The sequence below is a fragment of the Excalfactoria chinensis genome, chromosome 1 (assembly GCF_039878825.1).
Source record: "Excalfactoria chinensis isolate bCotChi1 chromosome 1, bCotChi1.hap2, whole genome shotgun sequence".
Lineage (NCBI taxonomy): Eukaryota > Metazoa > Chordata > Aves > Galliformes > Phasianidae > Excalfactoria > Excalfactoria chinensis.
Window position 1 is genome coordinate 115428425 of NC_092825.1, and position 18431 is coordinate 115446855.

The 18431-nt window shown below is 42.1% G+C and overlaps 1 protein-coding gene across 1 annotated transcript; it reads right to left on the reverse strand.

The window, feature by feature from the left end:
• Window positions 1-1971: 1971 nt before the first annotated feature.
• ZRSR2 (zinc finger CCCH-type, RNA binding motif and serine/arginine rich 2) lies at window positions 1972-17845 on the reverse strand. Its single transcript, XM_072331117.1, has 11 exons — window positions 17759-17845; window positions 16275-16354; window positions 16049-16145; window positions 15662-15770; window positions 15261-15347; window positions 13088-13126; window positions 11351-11466; window positions 5983-6196; window positions 3694-3749; window positions 3393-3502; window positions 1972-2745 (listed from the first exon to the last, which is right to left on the reverse strand). Exons 1-11 carry the CDS (start codon window positions 17803-17805, stop codon window positions 2264-2266), a joined length of 1437 nt encoding a protein of 478 aa, XP_072187218.1. The 5' UTR covers window positions 17806-17845; the 3' UTR covers window positions 1972-2263.
• Window positions 17846-18431: the final 586 nt, after the last annotated feature.

The window sequence follows — 18431 nt, forward strand, 5'->3', positions numbered from 1 at the left end:
CATCCCACCACACCCGCCTCAACTTCTGGTCAAGCTTAGTAATTTATTTCCTTCAGATAGCCCTCAGCAGCAGCCTGCTGCATGGCACAGGCTATACAACACACACTAGAACGTGTGTCTTACTCTCCAATTGAGTAAATCTGCTTTTTTACCCAAGAGCCTCAACCAGCAGGCTGGTTCAGCAGAATGCCAGTTGCGGGAAGCAAGGCAGCGCCAGTGGCATGAGGATCTTACTGGCCTGTTAGCGATGCATCTCAGCAAGCAGGAAATGACAGTTCAGCTGCATGAGTTTGCTGTACTCTGCATATGTACCCCAACTAGACAAGCGAGCATCCATGAAAAAAATAGAAAACCCGGGGAAAATCTGTATGGTATAGTCAGAAAAGATACGTTGTAAGAAACCGGTTGTCGCAAATTTCTCCCATAGTTTGAAACTTAGTGCTGTCCATTGAAATACGCCTTTTGGGTAAAGCTACCCTTACTTCAAAAGTTATGCCATTAAATTACAATTCCTACATCTGTTAATAACTAAAACATCTAAATCAAATTAACTAAGCTATCATTCTGTCTAGAGTTATGACAATATATAGTGAAAGCAGGGTTTGAACTGAACAACAATATATAGCACTTTTGTTGTATGAATCCATAGTGGACAACAATTGTACATGAAAGAAGAAAAGGTATCAGCATGCTAGGTGCTATATGTGTTAAGAAAAATAATTACATATATATATATATACGTATATATATATTGTAACCAGAAGCAATGCTCATCTGCTCTCAACTATCATAGGAAAAAAATAATGCTGTGAGAAATACTATAGTGAGTTTGGATATCCAGATTTTTGGTGGGACTTTACGCTGTAGTGTTGAACCGTAACAAATATCTATTTGGGAACATTTCACATCTGCTTTGGGCTCCTAACAACTTAGAGCTACCCCCTTGAAGGCAGGAGTCCCAAATTCTCTGGAGAGGCTGAAGAGAGGGAGGTATCTGCACACAGGTCAGGGAAGCTGCACCTTACATACCACAAACTGCTCTCTCCACAAACACACAGATGCCATAAGTGCCTAAGTTCAATACCTGATAAACCGGGTGAAGTAGAGTCCATTTAACAGCTTAAATCTTTCATTTAAAAGAGAAATATTTATAAAGACTGTGCTAATTGCAAGTACTTTGCTAACACAACTGTCATTTCAAGAAAGCTTCATTGTGATAACTTCATTTTTATGTACCCCACTCTCTGCAGTGAAAGTAGGGTGCCTTAAACTGCTTGTAATACAAGCCTAAAAAGGGCTTCAAATCATGTCCTCATCTCAGGAAAAAACAAAACAAACCCTGAAGTATTATTTCAGGTATAAACCCTTCAGTTTCTTTAGCCACTCTGCAACATCTCTGCAGTCATCTTGAGCCTTTACAACTTCATTTGCATGTTTAGTGACCAGATTTACACCCTTCCTACCGCTCCACCACAGGTTAAGCAGGAGGTTTCCAACTACAAATGGCATGCAACTAAGAGGTATGCAAACTATTTTCTGTCTTCACTCCAGCATTACAAGCGTGTGGTCTCCCCTCTTACTTGGGGATTAAGGTACTGAATAAGTTGATTGTTTATTTTTTCTGTACTTCCTACTTGGTTTTAGTCTACTGCAATCCCTACAGGCAATTAGCTCAGCAGCTCAGTCATGGGAGAGAAAAATCCAACACTTACGACCACAAAGCTCCTACTGGGCAACTATTGTACAATCAAACTGTGAAGTCTTTTTAGATCCCTTTTCTCCAAGCATAAGATGATTATATTACTTTGTCTAGAAAGAAAATTCCCATAAACATTCGGTAAACATAAATGGCTTTCTTTTACACAGACTAGAGTTTGCAGTATGCTGTTGTGCAGATTTACAGCACACTAGCTGTTCTGTACTAACTCCTTACAGGGACAGTAAACACTTAACACACACATAACACAGGCATAAGCATATACCAAAAAAGCTTTACTTCTTTCTATTTTGTATTCAGTATGCATCCAAATGTTGCAGTAGTTCAGAGGGACAGAGTAGCTAGAGTACTTGACATTTACACCTTACATAGGACTTTTAATTTTCTGAAGCTTAGCACACAGTAAACTAGGGTCCTTTATTAGGAAGAAATGTTTTAATGTGCAAGAACACTTTATTTGTAACTCAAATGTATCTGGTGCCCTATTGGAAAGGTTTCTTTGTCAGCTCTACATTTTGATCAGTTAGCAATTTCTAAAATTATTTCTCACTTTGTTTTGGGAGTTTCACTGTTTCTTCCTCTGCTGCTTGACCTCTTTTTGCCCCTACTCCTGGATCGAGAGGAACTCCGACTTCTGCTCCGACTGCGCGTTCGACTGTAACTTCTGCTGCGACTGCGTCCTCTCCTCTTTCTCCCTCTGCTGCGTGACCTCCTCCTTTCTCGACTTCTCGACCTGCCAGACCGGCGCCTTTTCTTGCTTTTGCGGCGATTCTTTTTTCTCTCAGATTCCCCATTTCTCCGGTAAGAATGATCTGGGCTTGGACTGCCCCTTCTCCTTGATCGGCCATAATAGTCATCACGGTGGCTCGATCTGTTTCTCCTTTCAGAGTTTTTAGATAACTGATTAGTCCGTTCCGGAGAAACACGTATGTCTCTATTGGCCTCCCAGAACTCATTGTTTGGATTTTTGAATACATGAAGAAAGTTGCAGTGTTTCCCTCTTGGACACTTCTGCCTTTCAAATAAGCCTGCAACAGATTAGGGGTGCTTTTTATGAACCAGACCTGTTAAAACTGCATTATGTACTTAATGGAAAGAAACTTATTGAACTGAATTTTGCTTCTTTGAACAGAAAAACATGTACATGAACACGTATTTTACCCAAGATTACTTCTATATGCACTTTTCTTGGAATTAACTTTTTAACGTATGTTTAAGATGGCTTTTCATGCTTTAGGTTAAAACAATTTTATAAGTACTTTTATTAGCCTAAGCTGTCAAAGAATGTACGTGGAGAGAAGTCAAGTGCAATAATAACTGCAAGGAACTGCTGATGGTTGAGACGCTATTGTTGCATTTGAAAGAGATAAATTGCTATTTTCTGCACTTCCACCTTATGACTGTTATTATTCTGAAAGCTGGGATCCAAATTTTCTTTTCCAGCCCATGGCAAATCTACCAGGATGATATGAACGCATACGTCATATGACAGAGATATTCCTTTTCCTTCCTAAATCTACACAAGCAAGTAAGCATATTTGTCTTTGAAAAAGAAATGGACGTGAACTGAAGCACTGGGTGAATCAAAGCAACCACTTAACTCCCTCTCTTTTCACTTCTAAACAAACTCTTTCAATAACACGCATTCTATTTCCCGAGTGTTTATGCAACTCACCACAAATAGCAGTCTTCCATCTTGTCACAGGACAAAATTCACAATGAAGCTGCCGGCCTGCGTACCATCGGCCACTGAATAGAGCAAGAGCTGCCTGACAGTCCTTTTCCCTTTAAAAAGGAAAAAAAAAACAAGCCCAACATAACCAAACATGCAGCGTTATTGCTGTACAATCGTTTCGGATGTTATTTCCCAGTTTTAAGATCTCATTACCGTATGAGAATAAATCATTTGGATTACACCATTTTCATTACTGGACTCTGCAGTTTAGTTCTGCAACTTGGTAAGACTGAATACTCACGTCTGATACTGGACATATACATTTCCTCGTAGGTGAGGCTCATAGTTGCAGCTGACCTAAGGAGATTGAAACTTTACATTAGGGCAGTGGAAGGCTCATGCTATACAGCAACTCACACGCATTGAATTGTCAGTCATTCCGATTTATGACAGCACATCAGCGTGAACTTGCACATTAGTTTCTTCTGAACACAGTTTTAGTCAAATACAAGGTTTAGAAAACAAAAACGTCTTCTGCTTTATTTTTGTATGTTTCCAGCATTTTGCTCTGATTGACACTGTGACCTCTGTTCCAGTCTACAAGGCAGCTCGTACTCAGTTGTCTTACACTGAAGTCTGGGTCAACCCTACTCCACAACAACCAAATACTGCTCTGAAAACAACCAGTAGTATCCCTGTGAGGAAATATGGGGTTCATTATGTAAAAGAATCTTCAGATCTATCTACCTTCACAAGCCCTCTGTGAGATGAGTTATAAAAGTTGAAACCACTCGCTTTCTGAAACACAATTTTTCATAATAATTTAGCATTTAAAAATATACAATTGAACTGCCCCAAAGCCTGTTATTGTCTCTCAGGATTCTGAGACAAGTGGCCACAGTCAGGCAAGAATCCAGTTTGCCAGATCTCAGGGCCCAGCCTCTTTTGCCTCCAGGCCTCTTCCAGCACCTGCTCCAAGTGAGACAAGCAGCTCCTTCCATCACTGTACGTGACTGACCCTCAAAAAATAATGCCTGTGCGTGCTGGATTAGGCAAGGGCTTCAGAGACGATAGCAAGCAGTTATATAATTAAATGTTACAGCATAAACAGTCATCCTATTCAAGATAAGTAACAATGTCAGTGCAAGAACAAGTAAGAAAGACATCGTGATAGGCATGTTTGGGTGGGAAAAGAGAAGAAGTGTGTCTTGTAAAGACTTGCCAGATTCTGGACTAGCTTCCCAGAAAGAACAGTAAGAATAATACCTTAGGCCATGTTGGAAATGGAAGTCAGCTGAAAGCGGGATGTGCGTTACATGAGTGTAAATGGTAGCAGAGACTCAACCACAGTTGAGATTCTGGCTGTCAATACCTAATTTCTAAGCACCTCTAATAAAACAAGAACACCTCTAAAAAATTAAATTAGAGTTGCACAATTGCTTCAAATGCTAAGAAAGCCTTGACTAGAAGCTCTTACCTCATGATTAGCCACAAGGACCCAAATACATGCAACCTAGCAGATAGCTGCATGTAACACAACCAAGATACTACCTTAAGGATGTGAGTTTGATGGTAAGACTTTGACCCTTGAGTCAAAGTATGGGGGTGGGGGTTGGATTCTCATCCAAATAAGTGAAAGTTTCTTAGAAAGGTCACTAAGAATTCACTGATTTTACTTAACTTTCCTCTTGCTTGAAATGCTAGTATAATCTCTGTCCTCAGGCAGCTGTCAATATAGGGAAATAAAAAGAGAAAAGGCACTTCATGCCTCCTGGTCAGAAAGGGATGCTTCGCTAAGTTCTGTTGCAAGGAGATTCTACCATCCGAGCTGTACATTTTAGTGCAACAAGGTATCATTCATCTCGAGGTCTATACTTACAAGTCCCTCATTTTTCCTCATTAGAAATCATAATCTTTATAGGGGGAAAAAATAATATATATATATATATACATACATACATATATACATATATATGCAGAAACCAGATGCAGAAATTAAGGGTGGACGACAAACCTCAACACCATTTAAATAGCATCTTTACAAGATGGCCAGTTCAAAGTAATTCTTGCTACTGAAGTATATACTACCTTTTAAGTTCATGGTTGAGTTTATCGCTTCAGTTCTACAATGACACTGCTTGGGTGCATACTCCAAATAAGTTATCATCGTACCTTCAGCATAGTTCTAAGTTGCACAGTGACAATAAGTAGCAATAACAGCCCATACATCTTTACGTTGTGTAACAGTCTTAATACACGGGCCCCCTGGGCTTATCACAGGCTGAATAGAGAAACGATTGTGAGTTACATGGACTCTTATTCTGTATGAATATCTGTCAGTATAAAGCACACGCTTTTATAACAACTCAAGAGAATGGGAGAGAAGATTCACCCAGAATGCTCTGCAGAAGCACTGAGAAGTTTACAGGTGTCATGAAAGATGCACAGTTGAGAACAGACACAATATAGATCCTCTGAAGTACATGGGATTTACCTAGACCATACTGCACTGAATTCTCTAAAGGCTAGTAAAAAACAGCTGATGTGGTATGTGTTCAGAATTTACAAGCTGTTACACTCATATGCATACCTTGAATTGAACAACCTTCCCCACATTCTGAAACTCAGGGAGCACGTCCTCGTAGAACTCTAGGAACTGCTGATAGGTCTCCTCGTCACTGTACTCGAGACTTGCATCGGTGTCGTAGTCATCCCTTCGACACTGCTCCATGCCAAAAGTAATGAACATCCCTCGCACAAGCAGTGTCTTACTAGATGTAGGATAGTTATGCTTGCGGGAACACCTGGATGATATTAGAGAAGGAAGAAAAATATTTGCACTTTTGGCAGAAGATGCACTTGTTGAAACTTCTAACACTCACCATTTTGAAAGAGTTAGTACAAAAATAAAAATTCACTAGCAGAATATCAATGTATTTCAAGTATTGAAACAGATCTTTAGGAAGAAGGACTTTTGCTGGTGGTGTTCCCAACACACAGAGAAGAGATTGTGGTGAGAGGGGTGCCAAAACAAAAGCATGTCTAGACACATAGTTGGATGAGACTGACTTTTTTTCACTTTTAGAAAACTTATTACAAACAAGCCCTATCTAAAGTCTGCATCTTCTTGGTAGCCATATAAGTACTGCATCTCCCTCACTGGTGCATCATCTCCAGGCTACTTCCCTCCCATGCTGAAATTCAGTTCTCCCCCACAGACCTTTAGATTCGCTAAGATCATGGATGGCAGACTCCACATTTACTTCAGTGTGCTTTATGATTGCTGTTTCAAGCACCTCACAGACTAAGTGGGTCAGATGCTCCTCAGCACGCTTCTCCTTTTCATGATGTGATCAGAACGACTGTCAAGAGTAGTCTACTCTCATATTCAGCAGTGGCAAAGCAACAGAGAAACCAGTGGGGGACACCAGGTCTTGAAACCAGCAATTGCAGTCCTGCTGGCTCATGTTCAAACAAAATGTCCATTTATTAGAGCCTTCTTCCATCATCTCTTTGAAAGTGAAATGTCTAGGCTAGTTAGCCACTCCTCCTACCAAAGCTGTTCTTCATTTTGATCACCTTATTGTCCTTCTATGTTCTTGCCTTTTACCACATTTCCAATAGAAAGCACCCACAGTAATATACAGGAATCAAGAATGAAAGTATCGCAGATTTAACAGTACACAAAGAAGAGAATTCTGGAGTCTACATGCTTTTATTTTATTTTTCAAAGATGCAGCATATGTAAGCTAATCAAGATGAAAAACACCATCTGACATGCCAGGCTTTCACTAAAAGCAGAAATCAAATGTATTCTGCCCAAATACATTAGCCAGAGCTAAAGTAGAAATCACTTTAACCAACAGAACCAGAATGTATCATCAGTATCAACAGTATTGTATTACATGTATTACAGTCTCAACTGTAACAGTTCTATCATGAAAAACAGAAACCCATCCAAATAAATAGAAGTAATTTATCATAAAATCATAAAATGGCTTGGGTTGGAAGAGACCTCATCAAGTTCCAATCCCCTCGCCACTGTCAGGGTTCCCAACTGCTAGATCAAGCGCTAGATCAAGCTGCCCAAAGCCCTAACCAACCTGGCCTTGAACACCTACAGGGATGAGGCATCCACAACTTCTCTGGGCAACAAATTCCAGCACCTCACCACTCTCTCGTAAAACTTCCCCCTGAGATCTAATGTAAATCTTCTCTCCTTCAGTTCAAAACCATTCCTCCTTGTCCCATCACTATCTACCTGTGCAAAAAGTTTATTTCCTTCCTGTATCTAATCTGTCCTTAAACACTTGAAGGCCACAGTGAGGTCTCCCCGCAGCCTTCTTTTCTTCTCTGAGTAAGTTCAGCTCCTTCTGTCTGTCTTCATAGGAGAGGTTCTCCAGCCTTTTGGTCATCTTCATGGCCCTCCTCTAGACCCCCTCCAAGAGCTCAACATCCTTTATGTGATGGGGGTCCCAGACCTGGACACAGTATCACCATAGTATCATAGTATCATAGTATCGTGCGAGTTGGAAGGGACCTTAGAGATCATCGAGTCCAACTCCCGGGTTTCGAGCCCCCTGTGTAGCGAAGCGGTACTTCTACCCCTGCGCCACAGGGGGGATTCAAACCCAGGCCCTCCAGTGCCGCAAGCGGCAGCTTATACCACTGCACACTCCAGAAGGGGACTCAGAAGGGCAGAGCAGAGGGGAACAATCACCTCCCTCTCCCTGCTGGCCACCCCTCTTCTGATACAGCCCAGGATACTGTTGGCCTTCTGGGCAGCAAGTGCACACTACTGGATCATATTAAATTTTGCATCTAGCAGATCGCTATGTCCTCCTCCACAAGGCTTCACTCAAGTTCTTCTCCCAGTCTGTATACATCCCTGGGATTACTCTGACCCAGGTGCAGAACTTTGCACTTCACTCTGTTGAACATCATTTGATTCACATGGGCCCACCTTCCAAGTCTATCAAGGTCCTTCCAAATGGCATCTCTTCCTCCTACTGTATCAATGGTACTGCCCAGCTTGGTGTCATCAGCAATCCTGCTGAGGGTGCAGCTGATCCCATCATCTATGCCACTGATCAAAATGTTAAAGAGTACCAGGCCCAACACAGATGCTTGTGGGACCACCACTCATCACCAACCTCCACCTGGACACAGAGCCATTGACCACAACCCTGTCTGCGACCTTCCAACAAAAATTCCTTATCCAGCAAACAGTTCACCTTTCAAATCTATGTCTCTTCAATTTAGAGATAAGTACATGGTGGAGCACCATGTCAAAGGTCTTACACAAGTTAAAGTAGATGACATCAGCTGCCTTCCCTTTGTCCATCAGTGCCATTACTCCATCACAGAAGGCCACCAGATTGGTCAGGCACAACTTTCCCTTGGTGAAGCCAAGTTGGCTGTCTTGAATCACTTGCTCATCGCTCATGTGCTTTAACATGTCTTCCAGGAGGATCTGCTCCATGATCTTCCCAGGCACAGAGGTGAAGCTCAACAGCCTGTAGTTCCCTGGGTTCTTCTTCCTCCTCTTCTTATAAATGGGAGTGATGTTTCCCTTTTTCCAGTCACCAGGGACTTTGACTGACAGCTATGCCTTTTCAAATATGATGGAGAGCGGCTCAGCAACCACATCAGGCAGCATCCTTAGAACTATGGGATGCATATCATCCAGTTCCATACACCTGTACACATTCAGTCCCACGAGGTGAGATGGAAGGCAAGGAGGGGGTTTGGGGCAGGGGAGGGGACTGGACAGTTTGCCTCCCCAGTTCCCACCAAGAGGTTCAGGGATGTGAGATTCAGGGATGTAAGAAATATGAGAATCCTCGCTGCCAGTGAAAACTGAAATAAACAACACACTGAGTTTCTCATCCCTCTCTATATCTGCTGTAGCAAGTTCTTGGCCTGTCTCTTCTGATCCATGTATCTACACAATCTCTTCTTGCTTAAAATATTGCTTGCCATATTCAGTTCCATCTATGCCTTGGCTTTCCTAATCCCATCTCTGCATGTCTGGATAGCACCCCTGTATTCCTCCCAGGTGACACATCCTTGTTTCTACTGTCTGTAATTGCCCTTCTTTCCACTCAGTTTGACCACCACATTCTTGTCGAGCCATGGTGGTTTCTTGCCTGATTTCCTGTACTAGGGAATAGAGAGCTTTTACACTCTCAGGAAGTCATCCTTAAAAAGCAGACATTTTGTTCCACTCCTTTGTCCCTAGGAATTTTTTCTAGGGGATCTCATCCCAAAATTCTTTAAATAGTCTGGAGTTCACCCTCCTCAAGTTCAGGCTCCTGGCTCCAGATCCACATTCCTCAAGATCACAAACCCAACCAGGGCATGGTCATTGCAGCCCAGGCCACCTCCAATCTTAACATCTTTAACAATCTCCACATTAGCGAGCATGAGGTCCAGCAACACTTCATCTCTGGTTAGTCTGTCCAATACCTGAACTGGAAAGTTATTGATGACTGACTGCAGGAGTCTCCCAGATCACTTGCAGCTCACTGTGTTGTCTTCCCAGCAGATATCCAGATGACTGAAATCCCCTATCAGGACAAGAGTCTGTGAGTGTGACACTTCTTTCAGCTGAAGCAAGAAGGCCTCCTCAGCAGGCTCCTCTTGATCAGGTGGCGTATAGTAGACCCTGACCTCCAACGGTCCTTTATTAATCCCATCTCTAATCTTAACCCACAGGCTCTTAACCTGTTCCTGATCGTTACTCAGTGGGAATTCCTTCCAGTCTATCCACTTTTTAAATATACACAGCAACTCTCCACCACTCCTACTTTATCTATCCCTTCTAAAAAGCTCACAGCCCTCAATCATGGTATTCGAGTTATGTGAGCCATCCCACCACATTTCTGTGATAGCAATAAGATCGTAGTTTTCAAATTGCACCATGTTTTCCAACTCCTGCTGCTTACTTCCTACGCTGCATGCACTGGTATAGAGGCACTTCGGCTGGGCTTTCAGACACATTACCTTCCCAGAGGACCCCTCCCACAGACATCTAGGTCAAATCCGAGGTCTTCTCCCTCTGCTTCCTAAAGTAACAGTGTTCCCTGGCTCTGTGTCACTCAGTAGTACACCCACTCCCATAGCAGCTCTAGTTTAAAGCCCTGGTGTTGAACCCAGCCAGACTGTTACCAGGTATATTCTTGCCCCTCCTGGCCAGCTGTGTCCTGTCCCATATCAACATCTGTGGTTTGTCAAAGGTGTGTCCAAGGTCATGGAACCCATAGCCTTCGGAGTGACACCACCCATGCGGCCAGTCATTCTACTGATCCATTCTCCACCTTCTCCCAGATCACAGTCTCCACCTGGCAGGACTAAGGAGAACACTACCTGCACACCTGATCCCTTCAACATCCTTCCAAGTGACATAAAATCTTCTTTGATATTTTTTAATTTCCTGATCACAGCCTCATGCAACCCAGCTTGAAAGACCAGCAGGTGGTAGCAGTCAATTGACTTTATCATATCTATTATCTTCTTGATGTCTCAGATGTGGTTCCCAACAAGCAGCAAACCTATCTAGAGAGGTTATCCAGCTGGCAGCTGGATGCCTCAGTGCCTTGCAGCAAAGAATCTCCTTTGCCTCTTTTAGTGGCACCAGTCATAACTTGAGTCCTTGGTTGTACTTTCTAAGGTGATCACCCCTTTTGTATCCATGGGGAGTGACCCCACCTCTCCCAGCTCCACCCCCACCACATCAGAGCACTGCCAACAGAGGAAGGTTAATGGCTCCCTCAACCGCTGAGGCAATCCCTTGCTTTGGCATGGAATGTGATTACCCTGGAGACAACTGCCTCACAGAAAAGGCATCCTTTATAAAGCAAGATCAAGATTTTTTTCAGTTTGCACACAAGTTAATGAAGCTGCCTGCCTTCCACCACTCCAAAAATTTCATGTGCTGGTAATATTCAATTGATTACCTGTCTCCAAATCGGCAGGAACCTGTTTTGATATAGAATGGGCAATTTGCTCTATCCTTCTCTGTTCCTATGTTCTCCGGGGGCTCTGGGTTATGCCAGGTCACACCATTCTCCAACTGTGGAAAAAAAAAAGCATTGAAACAAAATTATGAAGTGTTTTCTTCTGCTAAACAAAGTTTCTGAAGATTTTATAACCCAAAGAACTGTACTAATAATTTGCTCCTTGGTCAACTATTTAATTTGTAATCCACAAGAATAATGAATATTTTTACAGGCTCTTCCCATTCAGCTAAGCCTGTATGTTACTTCACGCCAGTATACAATGAGCAGCACTTTTTACATCTGGCAGATAAAAATACAGGACTACTTACTTGCCTGTCTTTGCAACAGCTCTAAGCTCAGTAATTTTATCGCTGTCACTTCTTATGCAGTTAGGAAATGCTAATATAAAAGTAACCTGTAATTCTGTAACCTTTTAATTCTGTAACCAGAATTAAAAACAATTAAATTCACAGTACTGGAACTAAGAGCCTCCATACTGCTCATCTCAGGCGATCAAGTGAAGATTTCTAAAATTCAGATTGGGATAATCAATGTACAGGCACGAGTTGACTATCAATAAAGCACATTTTAAGAAATGAATTTTCATTTTCTAAGCCAAAAGATCCGTGTAGCCAACTACACGTGTAGTCATTATAGATCAACTGAAAACTGTTCATTTACAAGCAGGATTTGACCCTGCCACCAGTTCGACTCGTGACTTTCAGCCATAATTTCTTCTCAACAAAACAGCACCATCACTTCAACAGCGTGGAAGTAGCAGAACTCTGAACTGATACCATGCGAAGACTCTAATTTACAACATTTCTGTCTATCCCCTTGCTGAAATGGCTGTTAACACATCTGAAGTGCTGGGCTCAGAGCATTTTTCTACTCATATTTCAAAATAAAGAGTCAGATTGTGTACCAAAAGAACCATTTAAATGCAATTCAGAACTGAATACTACTCCAAAGCAGTTAGTGGCAATCAACACTCAATGGGCAACACTCGGTTATAACTTAAATTTCAGATTTACGCAGAATTTTAAGCAGAACATGACTATTCAAAATACTCAATTTTATATCCATATATACAGGCATAAAAAGTCAAGTAATCTTCTAAGGGAATACGAAAAACCAAATTCATACTCTCTAAGTTTCAACTGAAGACTTAATTTTCCTTACTACATGCTGCCAGCGTGAGATACATGCTATTCCAGGCACCCTAGCAGTCAGCTTCTCCCCAGACTGCTTTTTCTCTTCAGGATTCGTGCTTTCTTATGCTGCTGACTGGTTTATTTAGAGTCGACCATCTGCTCAAAAACCAAGTTAGTCTCGCAGCTTGGAAGGACTGTCAGCTTTGTTTAGAAATTTAATTCATAAGTACACCGATACTAGTTTCTGTTGTTGCTGTTCCTCTAAAAATAGAGCGCACATCAGTATTTCCAGGTTCATTCTTGATTCACATCCCCTGAACAAGGATGAGCACGCACAACTGCACTGCCATCAACCACTCAGAAATAGACTTAATTACATACCATCTACTAAATAATTGTTTACAGCTCACGCAAACCACAACATATTAAATTTATTACAGCCATTGGGTTCTTGACAGCAGATGGACAACATGCTACGAGGCAAATACTGGATAGCAATTAAATTATTTTTCAGTTCTTTTTTGAAGAAGACAGAGCATACCTGGCTTTCAGCTTGATCCAGCATCTTCTGCACAGCTGCCTATAAATGGTGCAAACACAGGACTAGTGAAAACCCCACGGACAGGCAAATCATCTGGTTTCTTTAGTTAAGAACCTAATTTACAATTCCCCATGATTATGCACAGTGAATGTTTGATGGGGCTTGCTTGAAAACCCTAAGTTTTATTTTTTCTTTGAAGGATTTCACATGCTACAAAGCCATTAAACGATACATCAGACTTTCATGTAGATGATTTTCTAATCAAAATACTAGACAGCTTCAAAATTCTCTTTTTATCCAAACTATAACTGAACTACTGAACACTTAAATTCACCTTTCCATCTGGGACTCAGTGTAGTTACAGCTGAATTTGTAGTCATATAGTTGTGCTAAGCTTTTTGACTTAGAAAATTCTATGTAGCATAGAAAAGCGTGTTATTTAGTAAGCCTTTCTTAAACCCAACTCTGCTGGGTTAAATACAGAAACCTGTTAAGCTTTGCTGTATCTAGTCTTTTAAACACAAGTAAAACAATGAGAATATTCTTTCCTTTTCCTCTAACTGGGCTAAGCAATGCAACAGTCATGTTCCAAGTCAAACTAGAAATCAGTCCTCACAAAATTATTCCAGGAAGTTTAAAGAATATAAAGACATTGAGATGTAACCAATACAAGAAAAATACACTGGCGTTGTTCTAATTTGGAACATCACAGAATCACAAAATCAGAGGGGCTGGAAGAGACCTCTAGAGATCATCTAGTTCCAACCCCCCTGCCAAAGCAGGCTTATTAGGCATAATAAGATAATAAATTAAAAAAAGAGAAACAGAAAGTTAGAAAAAAACGTAATCCAACGTGAAGACAACAAACAAACCCAGAAACTATTTTTCCATCCTAAGGAGCAAAAAAAGCCATCTTTTCTATCAATCAGTAAGTCAAAATTTGAATAAACTCCTGTCTGAAGAGAGGCCAAATCAATGGACTAAGTTTCCACTGCCAAAACATGGAGCTCCACTCCCCTGCTGAACATTCAGAGTTTCCCTCTGGGTGATTGTCAGCGCCCTCCTTGAGCCAACATAGCTCACTACACCAGTAAAATAGTAATCCAGAAAGAAAACAAATTATTTTCAAGAATTTTTTTTAAAAAAAGAAAAAAAGCAGTTTCCAGCTAGTTCAGGAAACCAACTTAGGCCACTGAGGACTGAGCAAACTCAGCCGTTAAAAAAGGGTAGGCCACAAAACGCTACTGTTACCAAGACACAGTTCTAAGAGAACTACATCTCAACCTTCAATAAAGGGGGAGACCATCATTTTCTGTCCCTACTCTGCAAGCAAAGGAAAGGACACGTAACACAAGAGGAAGACAGACGGGAAATACAACTGCTGTTCTTTTTCCTTCATCATGACTATATTATGTAACCAGTGAAGCAATCAACTATTAAATGCAGGAGACAATACCATTTGCTCATGTCTATTCCCCAGCTGTAGTTACAAGACACCTCCCAGCAGTAGTGCTGAACTTGAATCTTTTCCTAACATGGAGAAGCTGATACGTCACAGCTGCAATCACCCTTTACTGGCGATAGGCCAGTCCTCATTTCTTATGGCATCTTACATCCAGGTTATTCAACTCCTAAAACTTGAAAAGAATGTATACTTAAAAGAAATGTTATAAATTACTAGCATGTTCAGCATAACTTTTTTGTCCATTTAAGGTACTCTGAAAAAAAAAGATACGTCCTGTTGGATGATTCGGGTAAAGAAGAGCTGTAATGTATCTTTGGATTAAGAACTCTGTTAAGGAACAGCAGAAATATAACTCTATATCCTCACTGGGAATTTTCTTCACCACCAAGTTCAACTGGGGCATTAAATAAGGACTATCTTCACTGTAAAATGTAAAAGCACAAATACCGGAAAATGCATTCACTGTGTGCCTCTGGTGTAAAGAGGTACATAGAGATGCATTAGAATCAGTTGTCCTTAGGTAAATGGAATTACTAGATCTTCCTCAATAGTGAAGTATAATTTCAGCAACTTAGAACAAAGAGAAGTAATTAACAGATTCATGCACTCATAATTAGAATACAATCCCTCTTCAACATGCATAGACTGGTACATCATATAATGCAAGAGGATATGTGGTATGTTTATCATCCCACTGTCAGGAATCACCTCTCTTTCTCTCTTCTCCTGTTGCTTCTGCTGTGCCACCTCTCTCTCTTTTCTTTGCTGCTCTTCCCATTCTTCTTTGATCCTTCTCTTTAAGATAAAAAAAGAAAAGAAAAAGTTACTTGAGGAAACAAATAATCTCTGGAATCAAACTCAAAACTATCATGCTGTATTTTGACTCTTTGACCATTATCATTCAGCTATAAGATACCATTTTGATTAATAAAAACCCATTACATGAGTTTTTTAGTTTCTTTTTAATTTTGCTCTTCTAGAATGAAATAAAGTGCTTATATTTTTAGCCATATCAACATCAAGAAAACTTGGTACAGTAGAGCAGAAGATATTAAAGATATTACTAAATCTTCCTTATCACCAGATATAACACTAAGTTTACATATCACCTCTTCTTCCTCTTGACGCTTTCTTGCAGCCTCTTCTTTTTCTTTCTTAAGCTTGAACTCTTCTTGAGCCTTTTCTTCTCTCAGCAACCACTGCTCGTGTAGTTTTTGTCTACCAATGAAACCACATACCTCTCAGGCAGATTTTCATGATTACCCGTAACAGATGCAGTCACCATGCATAGAACTGAAATGTGTTAGTTCAGCATTATCCACAGTTTATCTAATATTCATCTAAATAAAAAAATTCTATGACAATCATTCACACTCAAGAGAACTCCTGTGAAACAGGGAACACAGACTGAAGATTCTACTTTATACACAGAATACACTGTTACTTTTCAAAGCATCAGCGTGCATTTGACACATGCTGGTTTCTAGCATTTTCACCTTTCTGCCTCAAGTTTTTTTTCTTCTTCCTCATCTTCCTCTTCTTCGAGCTCCTCCTCTTCCTCCTCCGACACTGATTCATCTTTTTCTGTAGCTTCTGAGAAAAGACAGAGAAAAAATGCATTCAAGTGGACATTACAGTCAGCAAATGTATGCAAATTTATATCCTTTATTTAAGATAAATCACTACCTGTTCAACTGGAACTACAAAATTCTTTGCACTCACCCGAGTCTCTCAATTTGGCAAGTGCCTGCCGCTTTTTTTTCCTCTTTTCTTTCTTCAGAATGGCTCTGTATTTCTGATGGCTGAAGATGAGAAATTATTTATGTTACCATAACTACCTAACAAAGAAGTTTTAGTGTCATACATGCACTCAATTGCGTCATCAGCATAAAACCCCACAACTTCAAAATAAATATATTTGTATGAAATATAACTCTACATGGATGTCTGACATGGCACACACAACAGTTGCCAGAGATCACAGAACCATAGAAGTATTTGGGTTGGAAAGGACCTTTGAGATCATCTAGTTCCGATCCCTCTGCTATACGCAGGGGCACCTCCCTCTAGACCAGGTTGCTCAAAGCCCCATCCAGCCTGGGCATATCATTCTCAGGCTCTCTTTTCCTCTACGCGATCTTGGCCACACTCACTTGGCCTAGCGTGTCAGTTTGCCTGACAGCTCTGTGTGGCTGCCAGGAAGCAGCACCTTGTTTTCATTATGCACAATATCTTTTCACATACGTAAAATTCTTCTCATGCCTCTCCTTCTCTGTCCTTTTATTCTTTCTAGCTCCATTACTTCTAGTCAGTTGGTAATGGCAAGAATGATCTTCAGCTTTTCCCACTGCCATGCCAAACAGTGACAGCAGACCAAAAGCCTCCATTTCAGACCACGTAGTTTTAAAACAATCCAGATACATAACTCAGAACCCAAAACTCACCCTCTGCTTATGGTTGTTTGCAACTTCACAACCTGCACAACACTGCATGCCACTCATAGCACTGTGGTGGTTACCCAGGAAGCTGAGTGCCCGACAGATGCCTCACTACATGCTTGGTCTTCTCACATGAGCCCACAACCAGGGAGTAATCTCCCGCTCTTAAACGGAGCCTAACACTGACACAAAAGCACCCCTGCACAGCTCTCAGGCTCTCTCAGCACCAGCTGATGCCCCAGAATTACAGGAAAGAGCAGTTCCCAACACTGTTACTGCACAGCTGCACTCCAGTTTGCGAGCACGCCGCAGAGTGCTCCAAGAGAAGCCACTCAGGCTAAGCCGCACCGCCAGACGAGGCCGCCCCAACTCAGGCACTTGCCGGGCCCGAGTTCCCCGCCCGGTGCCTCTCCTCCCCGGCGAACGGCCGGTCGGGACACCAGACAGCGGCCCAAGCATCACCTGCCACCGCACACTCCCGGCTCCGGCCCCAGCCCAGCCCGGCGGCGCCCCTTTCCCCTCCCCGCCCCCATCACGGGCAGCGCCGCCGGTTCATTCCCAGCGCGCGGCGGCGGAGAGGCGGCCATGGCGGCACGTAGCTGCGCCACTCCCAGGCCCGGCCGCGAGGCGGCTTCGACCCGGCCTACCGCGCAGCCGGGTGGCCTCTTCAGGAATTGGGCCTTGGCCCTACATAGACATCCCCAGGCTCTTCTCATTCCTCTTGGATACGATGGGGAAGCCCAGCGCGGGCCTCAACCCCGTCCTTACCTCAGCTTCCCCAGAGGGGACTCCGGCAGCAACATGGGCGCCGCCATCTTGCGTTCCCAACGGGATGTCACGTGACTCCGCGGCGGAAGGGCGCAAAATCCCTTCCGGTACCCGAGCGGCGGAGGTTGGTGTGCTTTCGTTGTATTTCCTATTGGCCGCCTATTGCATAGAGAGTCCAAGGTGCTGATGGTGAAGCCTGACAGTGCAGACTACCTGTGCCCTTCATTGACAGCACGATGATATCTTGTTATTCATTCTGAAGCAAATACTGTTGTATTCAGTAGTTCTGTTTGCCCATCGATCAAGGAATATTCAGGCTCTGACCTTCCTAGTGGGTACTTAACCATGTTTCAAGTTGTGGATCGCCTTTTTAAATGGGCTTGACAATGCTGTTACTTTTACTGTTTACTTGTGCAGAATCTACGTGTTAAAACAACGTATAATTTGCAGCTTCAGATACAGAAGATGGCAGTATTGTGCATTGTAGAGCTGATGAACCGTACGCATTCGTGAACGTTTGGAAAACGTTCTATCTATAACAGGCCTTCATAATGATTCTGGAAGAAGCTGACGTCCTTCTGAAACAGGAATAAAATAGTTTCATTCTTTCTCTATTTTGTTTATTCTCCTGAATATATGGATGTAACAACTGCTTGCTGCTCAAAAACAGGCG

Coding starts and splice junctions, on each gene's coding strand:
- ZRSR2 (XM_072331117.1), bottom strand. CDS start 17,805: ATGGCGGCGCCCATGTTGCTGCCGGAGTCCCCTCTGGGGAAGCTGAG. Junction 15,771..16,048: donor AAAAAACTTGAGGCAGAAAG/GTGAAAATGCTA, acceptor TTTCATTGGTAG/ACAAAAACTACACGAGCAGT. Junction 11,467..13,087: donor TGGATCAAGCTGAAAGCCAG/GTATGCTCTGTC, acceptor TTTTTTCCACAG/TTGGAGAATGGTGTGACCTG.